This window comes from Scatophagus argus, chromosome 18, assembly GCF_020382885.2.
Source record: "Scatophagus argus isolate fScaArg1 chromosome 18, fScaArg1.pri, whole genome shotgun sequence".
NCBI lineage: Eukaryota > Metazoa > Chordata > Actinopteri > Scatophagidae > Scatophagus > Scatophagus argus.
The window spans coordinates 10,304,077-10,314,269 of NC_058510.1; the positions used below are offsets into that span (position 1 = coordinate 10,304,077).

The 10,193-nt window shown below is 39.4% G+C and overlaps 2 protein-coding genes across 2 annotated transcripts; one reads left to right on the forward strand and one right to left on the reverse strand.

The window, feature by feature from the left end:
• Positions 1-1,581: 1,581 nt before the first annotated feature.
• LOC124049476 (TNFAIP3-interacting protein 3-like) lies at positions 1,582-6,268 on the forward strand. The gene is made up of 10 exons (XM_046371168.1): positions 1,582-1,974; positions 2,837-2,949; positions 3,056-3,146; positions 3,372-3,443; positions 3,530-3,595; positions 3,691-3,807; positions 3,913-4,038; positions 4,170-4,247; positions 4,813-4,938; positions 5,060-6,268. The coding sequence occupies exons 1-10, from the start codon at positions 1,972-1,974 to the stop codon at positions 5,189-5,191; spliced, it is 924 nt and encodes a 307-aa protein (XP_046227124.1). The 5' UTR covers positions 1,582-1,971; the 3' UTR covers positions 5,192-6,268.
• LOC124049474 (cocaine esterase-like) lies at positions 3,792-10,158 on the reverse strand. Its single transcript, XM_046371166.1, has 14 exons — positions 10,108-10,158; positions 9,867-9,976; positions 9,529-9,727; positions 9,240-9,378; positions 8,806-8,939; positions 7,969-8,122; positions 7,772-7,876; positions 7,589-7,690; positions 6,681-6,821; positions 6,334-6,414; positions 5,962-6,103; positions 5,713-5,862; positions 5,538-5,610; positions 3,792-5,444 (listed from the first exon to the last, which is right to left on the reverse strand). The coding sequence occupies exons 2-14, from the start codon at positions 9,928-9,930 to the stop codon at positions 5,267-5,269; spliced, it is 1,662 nt and encodes a 553-aa protein (XP_046227122.1). The 5' UTR covers positions 9,931-9,976; positions 10,108-10,158; the 3' UTR covers positions 3,792-5,266.
• Positions 10,159-10,193: the final 35 nt, after the last annotated feature.

Below are 10,193 nucleotides of genomic sequence, written 5' to 3' on the forward strand. Positions count from 1 at the left end.
TTCAGTGTCACATTTTGTGTTTAAACAGCCAGATGGAAGTACTGTTTATCTGACTCTTCCACTCCAAGGTAACAACATCATCCGAGACAGGAAGAAGTTAAGCGCATATCACTAGCAATAAACACCATGAATCCAGGCTCAGTTAGTTCAGATAGTTTTTTCCTGTCTGCGTGACTACGGCTGTTTCAGAACTGTAACAAAGAAAACATTTGGCCAAGCATGGATGGATGTGAAAATGACAAAGTGAGAGACTGTCAATCAAGCTAACATGTCCCAGTTAATTTTACGGCTTCAAACACTGAATAAAACATGTGAGCACGAGCCCAACTAAAGTTAATAGTTTGATATTTTGGGAAATAGACTTAGACTTGAATAGACTTTCTTGCCACGTATTAAAAGAGAAGATTGATACTGTTGTTATGTCCAGTATAGCCTAAAGCTATAGCTGTCGAGCTAAGCTTGAGAGAAAGACAGGAAATAGGGGGAAACAGTTAGACTGCTTTTGTTAAAATGGACAAGCTCAATAACAACATATACGGATGGACGACATGAATGCTCCCCATAAAAACATTTTGATTGCCCAATGGTGACTGGATCCAGTACAGGTTGTAAACCTGTCCCCCTCCAAGACGGTTTCTGTCATTATAGGTAGTTCTGATCAGACTTCGCTTTTCTACAGTGGGTCCATCTTTATATATGTCAGTTTTATTTATATACTGACACTGCATCCCAACTCTTTTGGAATTTGGGTTGTATTTTTTGGAAAGCAAGCATATTGAGGAAGATTGTCTCTCTCGTTTTGTTTTGTTTTTTTAATTTTATAAGAAACTAATAGTTTTCTTGGTGTGGGATGTCCCAAATACCCAACTGAAACCACCCCAAGAGCTGGAAGCTCCAACTTAAAAAAAAAAACAAAACAAAACATTACAGTAAAAATTATATAATTTATTTTGGTGGGAAAAGTCTGAGTAGGGGAACTACTTTTCTGTATTTTCGCTCGGGCATCAGTTTGATCTTCTTTGAACCACGACGTAAAGGAAGAAATGGGTGGTCTTACAACTTCGTAAGTAAAGGTAATAATATAGAAATACAGTAATATAGAAAATAGGCATTAGTAATACAAGTTTCTTTAAGAAAGAATAAATGAGTGGCCATGTGTCGCGTCCCCTGCAGTGGAGTCGGTTACTGGAGGAGGAGCAGATACGTATTTTCCCCTCTCCTCCTTCCCTGAAACAAGTTCGCTCTGAGTCAACACCTTTGAGAAAAGGCTGTAAGAAGATTGAGTAAGATGATAAGCCTTCGAGATGTGTGGTTTTCCCATTACCCGCAGATATTTTTTTTCATGGACAGTTTCATTTTGACATTAAGTTTTAAAGTCATTTTCCGACTTCTAATTGTGCTCTGTTCGCCCACCCATGAAAATCAAGTTCACACCACACAGCGTCCACTGTAAAAAATAACCGCATCTTCCACTTCACTCCAAAAATATACCGGCCTTCACTCACTTTACTGGTATTTTATTTTGATAGTGGTTTCAGATTTACTTGCATGAAGCGACGTTTTATTTCTTTAATTTTTTATATACATCTCCCTGATTGAATTTTTTGTCTCAAAGCATAGCAGTGTCTCCGAATATCGCCTACTGTATGGTATTGGGTCCGTAAAATTACGTTTCCTGTCATTTTTTGCTGCGTAGAGTCAAATTTTTCTCTTCGTCATCGATTCGTACCATAAACACATCGTTAATTACCGCTCGCGCTGCTGATCCACTGCTTGTACTTTCCTTTCCTTCACTATGGTCTCAGCCCTGTGACTGTACCGGCCCCGGGGAGGGAATCCCGGAAGGTGATTGGACAACACTGGTTTTTCCACGTCATACGGGATCCTCAGTATAACTAACATGCGGGGCGAGTCATCGCTTCAGATCTTTTGTGGAATCAGCACAAGTCGAGGAACTCAGAATATAATAATATGGTGAGTTCGCTAACTTTATTACCACCAAGAGCTCGCTCTTTTTGCGCTTTGGGTTATCTATCTCCAGCCTCCAAAACTTCGACTTTGTGTGTTTACTGTGAAGGGATGTAGCCAGGTATTTGAGAGCCTCCACGCGCAGCCCGGTTCATCTCGTGACATCGTGGAGACCGTTCACATGCTCTGCGTGTTTGAGTCAGCTGACACGTTTGCAGCACACTAGGCATTTACTCGAAGTGTGCAACAAATGATCGTTTATTTTATTTATTTATTTTTACTGAATCGATTACTATTTTTGATTTATTAGAAATGGCCACCAAAATGCTTGGTTTAAACGTTGAAGCAGAGAGTGTTTTTCCTTTTTGCTTGATAAACAATTTAAACAATTAGCAAACTTGCATCTGGAGATAATGTACGTTTTTATTTTTTATTTATGATTGTTGGATACTGACAGCAGAGAAATGACAGGAAATGGGGGGAAAGACTTCTGTCAACAAAGCAGTGTTACTTACTGTATTCTACACAGTCTCATGTTAGAAGTAGGCTAAGGATTTTAAAAGAGCTTTTAAGTATAATGTACGTTTTGGCAGTCCATGAATGAATTTATTTCATGCTAATTCATTTTTTTTCACGTATTTCATTGTATTTACAGGTTATTGATTTTTCTTCCTCCTCTATGATTATTTACTATTTTTGTCTCTTGGCTCCTCATCTTCAGGTTGTTTTGTCTCAAGTTTGTGCCTTTTTGGCGTACATTTATTAATAGTGTCTGAAAGACCAGTCTTCCTTCAAAAGACTAATGTTAAAAGTAAGGGTTTTCAAATGGCTGTTAGGTATAATGTGTTTTTCCTGTGTGTTTTGACAGTCTCTACATGAAAACTCAAAGGACAGGCCTGTGGAGAGGCAGGCCGATGAAACTGTCCCCTCCGATGGGAAACGGATCCAAAGACTGTATCCATCGTTGCCAAAAGTAGAGAGGTGAAGCACTTCCTGTGATTTTGCAGGATTTACTAGCTTGGCACTTTAGTTAAAAGACAAATGATGCCAAATGTTCATTTTTGACCTTGTGATCAAATGTTTTCAGGTATGAGGTTTGCTTGCTCGACCGCTCCATTGAAGAAAATCTTCATACAGCTGCAGTTTATCATCCTGACACTCTCCTGGGAGACACTCAGGTAATGTCAATAAACGCAGCATTGGAACATGTATTGGACAGAACAATATTTATTCCCATGTTGTCGCCATCTGATTAACTACAAGGAAATGACCACATTTTCTGTATTACTGGAAACACTCCAAAGCAAAAATTCCATAAATGTGTAAAAGGAAATCAGTGGATCCATATTACATAATTGTGCCACATTTTGATGGTTCCCCTTTTTTTCTTGTATTTGCTGCAGTCAGAAGCCTCAGCCAGTAATGACGTCAGACTGAAAGCTCAGATACTTATCTTGGAGGGGCAAAGGCAAGAGGTGAGTTCATTTTAGAACTGAGATTTATGTTCATACCAAAACCCATGTACATCTCAGTATTTAAATGTTTTTTCTCTTTTACTCAGCTTCTTTCTATTAATGAGAAATGGGCAAAAGAGTACAGAACCATGAAACAGTACTACAAAAAGAAGGTAAGAGCGGGATCGTTGTTTAATCACTTAACCAATTTGTCATTTCAGTGCTCTGTGCCTTGTTTCACATGTACTTTTCTATACTGAACACTCAGGTCAAAGATTTAAAATCATTACTGCAACATGATCACAGTCGCTTTGAAGAGGAGATGTGTGGAGTAGAAAAGAACATCACATTATACAAGCAAGTCAAAGATAAAGAGAGCGCAAGGGTAAATAAAGCCACATTTTATTTCCAGATACAATTTAAAGCATTTTCATGTATTAAATCTGTAAAACGTGTATAATAATTTGATTTCGGCGGAAAATTCACTCAGGCCGGAGATGCGATTGACCCTGAGTTACTGAAAGCCGAGACGGAAGCCAAGGAGTTGAGATCGCAAAACAGCACCCTGACCCGAAGATGGAAGCATCAACATGAGGAGATCAGGCGGCTGAACGAGGCGAGTAATGCTTTGTGTTTCCGTTTTAGATCAAGGTAACATAAAGGTTTCCTCATCAGAGCCAGGGTGCTTCAAGTGTTTGTTCCCTGGGACAACTTTGGCCTTATAGTGACTTTAATATGTTTGTATAGGCCCTAGAAGAGGCACTTAGGACTACTCCACCCCTTGATGTGAGAAGTGAAACACTGCAGGATGTCTGGAAACATCAGGTGAGCTTCGTTCATGAGATATGTGCAATTTTCCTGTGCTTGTTTGTTTTCTTGCCAAGACTTAGATGATACTACTCTTTCGATATGAAGCTACAGGCAGGAGTCGCTAGCTTAGCATCAAGACTAGAAACAGCTAGTCTGTCTCTGTGTACAGGTAACAAAATCCACCTATGGGCACTAAAGAAGAAGTAACATGCAAACAAAAAATAAAGGCCTAACCACTAATTATGGTCTTGTGGGAGGTCTCATGCTGGACTGTTTCTCGGCTGGGAACAGTTTGCCTGGCCAGAGCGGAAGTCACTGTTCCCAGTCAAGAGATGGTCCGACAGAAAACCTCCAGTAAAACCATAAATTATTACATGCATACAACATAGTAATTAAGCTTTGGAGGTATTAGCAGGCGGTTTTGTTTCTACCTTTTAACATACAGATATGAACATGGTATCAAATTTTTCAACTCTCAGCAGGAAGGGATACTGGTATGACTTAAAATGTTGATCAATTTCTTTCTGCGCAAATTCCCTTTTGAATCCTTACATCGTGTTTCTTTATTGTCCATTTTTAGGCAGAAGTCTACAAGGAAGACTTTTTGAAAGAGCGGAAGGACAGGGAGAAGCTTAAGGAGAAGTATCTGGAACTGGAGGAGAAGTTCAGAAAGGTTCACAGCGAGCTACGTGTCCTCAAACCTCAGGTACAACATACCATGTGGAGTTTATGTGTTTATATTCTATCCTGAAATAAAGGGTATATTTACTGAAATAAAGACTGAATGAAGGCATAAAAACTTTAACACGGTGTCTCTGTTTTAACAGGTGACCAGGACTCAGCCACCTCAGCGTGTCTTTGAATGCACCTGCGCAAATCAAGCCAAATGTCCAAGGTGGGAGGTCCGGCAAATTAACCTGCACCACATGCAGTCTCAAAGATGTTCTAAACACTCTTGATAACAAACTGTGAAATGCAATGGTCTTCTCCCTCTTTGCGCGATAATGTATGTTGCACTTTATGGAAGTCTCAGATCAGAGTTCATCAGTAGCATGATGAGACTTTGCTAGTTTATCAGGCAGGACAACATCCAAGAAGTGAGCTCTGTCCTGCTTCAGTCCTTGGCCAACTGTCTGTCTCAGGTTCAGCTTCAGGTAGTTTTTGTCGTGGTCATAAAGAGGCCATTCCACTAGTCCAGGTCCATTTGGAGACCTGTTTGGAGGAAGCAAACACACGCACACACAAATCTCCTGTAAATTAAGAAAAAGAGAGAACAGTAGCACAGAATGAAATAAAATACTCTACCCATTGCGTGCAAAGTTTGCAGCATAAGCCATTGCAAGCTTGCTCAATTCCTCCTCTTCGTGTGACACGGGTCCTTAGGGAGATATCAGTTATTGCACTGCCCAGACACTATTAACATGGGACAATGTTTGTCAAAGGTACAAAATAAATGAGGTTATCTTCATGTTTCAAGTACCTGTAACCACAGTGTGCCCAGTACAAAAGTAGGATCCAAGAAAAAACAAAACATCATCATAGTGGTCTGCCTTGACAAAAGTGGGTCTTGTCCCACTGTGCACCAGAGGTGAATGCTGAAACTCGTAGACATATACAGGCACACCTGCATCTGTCAGGAAGAAGGAAAATGCAAGTCATGTTGTAACTGCAAGGGCTGCAATTGTTTTTGATTTATTGTATTATTTATGTATTATGTAAGTGTGTTCACCTCGATGGTACGTGGCCACTTGAAGTACGGGAAGAACAATGATCATGTCACCAAGTATCTCTGTGAAAGCATCCCGTATGTTCTGTGGAGAGTCGTTCTGTTGCAGGTATTCATCCAGCATCAGTTCATTTGCACCCGAGGCCTGTCAGTGAGGAGATATAAAGGGTTGTGAGAGAGAAAGAAAAAAAAAAGGCATATAGAAACTTTTATTTTTACTGAATATTTATGAATGTTTAAAGGAATCTGTTGGCACAGATTTGTTTCTTACTTTGTCTTTGTTTTTCATGTAAATAAATTGTTGCGTGTGCATGTGTGCTGACTTTCTTGCACAGTTGAGTATACACAGCTAAAATGGCTGGGCTAGTAACTCACTTGGGAGGGAAAGAGCAGGTTCATCATTGATATTGCATCTTCCTTTTTCATTCCTTCATCCCAACCGGGAGGTCCTAGGGCCTAATCACAAGTACGTGTCAACTAAAACTAAAACAGAATTATAGATTACTACAACTTTGGAAATGCTTTATTATCAAGGTTTCATTTGTGACCACAATGGCCAAAAAGACAAAATTTATCAATGCACATATGAAATGGTCAAATGCATGGAAATATTCATAGTAGTACCACTGCCAGTCCTTGTAAGTTAGTAGTAGTTCAAAGGTGGAAAAACAAAACAAAAAAACAAATAATCCATAAATACATCAAGAGTCCTGAGAATTTACCTGTGTGACCATCCATCCAAACTCATGATTGGTCACTCCTATTAGCATAGGAACCTTCTGGAATTCTTGGTTCTTTAAAATTTCCTCAAGTGGACCTTTCAGGAACACGCCGTCAACTGCTGGACCCATAAATGCCAGCAACTGGAACATAAATGGTTGTCGTAAGGCCTTCGCAATATATATTGTGAATGTGTCACAAAAATAAATAATTTGCATGTAGCAAAACCATTAACCAATTTCACAATGGTTAATGGTTTTGATGATCCCCAAAGTTTACATCTGTCTAATACTTTATGACCAAATAGCTGCAAAAATAATGACATTTGTACTTTGTGTTTAGCACAACTTGGCGAATGTTGGCATGTGAACACTCTAAACTAAGATGGTAAATATGAGAAACATTTCCTGCATTGTCGCTGTGAGTGTGTCAGCATGCTGATGTTGACTTTTAGGCACTGCTGTACCAATGTATAGCCTCACAGACTGACCAACACGGCTATGTGAAAATATTGCCTTTGATGACACATTTGACCAACAATGATGGTGTTATTTCAGTGTTAGTCTTAACATCAGTTTGTCTGTGCCCACCACTGTCAACATTGTTAATTAAGATTAATTTGGTTAAAGTTATTTTCATCATTTTGATGGGATGTAAACCATCTGATGCACTACCGTTATCAATGGTAATTTTAAATATAAGATAATCTCACTTGGTGTAGGAAGCTTTTCCTCTGATTTTGATGACTCCAAAATTTTCTTGTACAGCTTTAATCGGTTACTCAAGTGGCATTAAAAAGCACGGCAAACCTGACCAAAAATGTTACCATAATGTCAAGCAAATAAAAAAACAAAGAAAGAAAGAGCAGCATAAGCCTGAGTTAGATACATAATACAGACATTCACTGTACCTTTTTCATAGCGCCCAGTATCTCCTCCTCAGACCTGCCTTTGATACACTGCACAAGTTTCTCGTTGTCTTTGCTCTCACAGTCGGTGAGATTGGCTATCATCTGCAGGAGGGAGCGTTGAAATTAAATGTCAGCTGTAAAGACACTGATTGTGATTTTTATTGTATCAGTATAAGTTTGTACCTGGGCTATAGCTAGTGGGTTGTCAGTGTACTTGGCCTCCAGTGGTGCCACTCCACTCATGGCGATAGCTTTGTGGAACAAACCCTCAGACAAAGGAGACAGTGCCTGCCCAGAAACATGTGTAAAACTCTATTTTATATATCCTGAATGAACCCTGCTTGGGTATTGGTAACCTACATTGCTCCCTTCATGCTCACCAGAATGGAGACACTGGCGCCACCTGCAGATTGTCCAAAGATGGTGACTGAATTTTGGTCTCCATTAAAAGCTGCTATGTTGTCACGAACCCACTGAAGACTGGCTAGTTGATCCATGAAGCCCCAGTTGCCAGATGCATGTTTGTCTCCAGTGCTTATTTAAAAAAAAAAAAACCAACAAATATTCACTCACTTAATTCAGCAGTAATAGCTTAATTTCACACCAGTACTCTTGAACGTCAGCAGCATTCGGAAATCTAGGACTACTAGGGACCTCTATTGGCGGAGAAAAGGAACAACAACAACAACAACTTTTTTTTTTCTCCAAGTTCCTTTGAATTATGAAGAACTGTAATTCAAGCCATTACTGATGCAAAATATTATAATAGGATATAGATAGAATAGTAGATATTCAACATATAGTAGTTACAATATGATGAAACATATTGTTACTACTTTATCTTAGTCCCTTTTTTGCACTCAATAGCAGTGTATATACAATGAATAAATGGTTTATAATGCACAATAAAACAATATATTGTAGTTTGCACCTTGTAAAATGTTTAACAGTATAACCTAGTAGTGTTCATATGTTTTTAGTAGTTTAATGTTTTATAGCACCCTGTTTAGTTGGTATTATTAATATTATAAATAAACTTAGGAAGTAATTTTCATCTGGCGGTTGTTTAACAGTGAAGACTCCCATGATCCCACTGTCCTTCATTATGTCATTAAACTATGTATTTTTCTTTCATTGTTGTGACTGAAAGACAAGTGGTACAGATTGTTGTTATTATTTTATTATTATTATTATTATATTGTTGTTACAATACTTACCTTAGGAATCCCAAAATGCTGAGACGATACTGAATGACAACCACAACCACGTTCTGATAAGCTGCCAGGGCTGAACCGTCGTACTGAAAGGCCCCTCCTGAAGCCAGACCTCCACCATGGATCCACACCATTACCTGGACAACACAGCAATCAAATGCTCACTCGACTTAAAACTGTTTTAAATTGTTCACCTTTAGCTTATATCTTTTGACACGCAGGAGCACATTTTCTATTTATTTGTTGGTTTCAATTCAATGAAATAAAGTTGGCAAAATTGGACCAGTTCAGTCATTTCATATGTCACGATTAAATGTAGTAATGTCTTAAGCAAACTTTGTGCGTCTGGCTTACACTTCCATGTGGCATTGGACTCTGGCTATTATTTTTATAACTTTGTGGAGTCCAGGACCAGTCCAGTTTGCTATTGTACTAACTGGTAGTTTGTCTCCAGGGGCGGCCCCAGCAGGTCGGTACACATTAAGGTAAAGGCAGTCCTCTGACATTTCTACTGATGGATGCTGAACAGGGAAGTTTTTCCAGACTTTCTCCACACGTGTTGTATCCTGCAGACAACTTTACAGAAAAAACAAAAAGTGTGGTTTAAACAAGACTAAGCTTATTTAGTGTGCTAAAGACAAAGTACAACTGGGGCTGATGTGAATATTGTTACTTTTGCAGATACATAGAGTTAAAGTGAAGCTGGACTCTCAGGGGTGAACTCACATTTTTGGCATTTTGGTGGCATCTCTCACCCCTTCCCAGGACTCGGCTGGCAAGGGGGCAGCAAAGCGCAAGGGCCCCAAAGGTGGATGAGCAAATGGGATGCCTAAATACTCTTCCACCTGCTGTTCTGTGCCTTTCACTGTCCTATAATGTCCACGCACCGCTCCAGTCTTTAAAGTCACTACAGGTCTAGAGCTCTCTAATGCATAGAAGCAAATATTTTAATTTTATTTTTCACTGCTGCACATTAATTTCCAAGATCCAAATTCAATTATTAAGACCACAGTTGGATTTGGGGAATCTGGAATCTCTGCGTTGTGATTATATAATATACTTGCCTGCTTGAGCCAAGGAACACTGTAGGAGGGCGACAATCAAGAACTGGTTGAGGAGGCTTCCCATAGCTGACAGATACCTGATTTGGGTGGAGTACTTTGACAACCAATTGCTAGTAAAGACAAATCAAACCCACAGAAATGTAATATATAACTGCAACAATTACGACATACATCTGTGTTCCAAAGCTCAACAATTTTAGAACCAGTGCAAAGTGTGTGTGTGTGTGTGTGTGGACAATACCTCTGGGCTGGACAAAAAGGTGTGTGTCTAACTACGAGCAGACGGGGAGCCAAAAGGACTAAAAGCAGGAAGCACCTTCCTTTTGA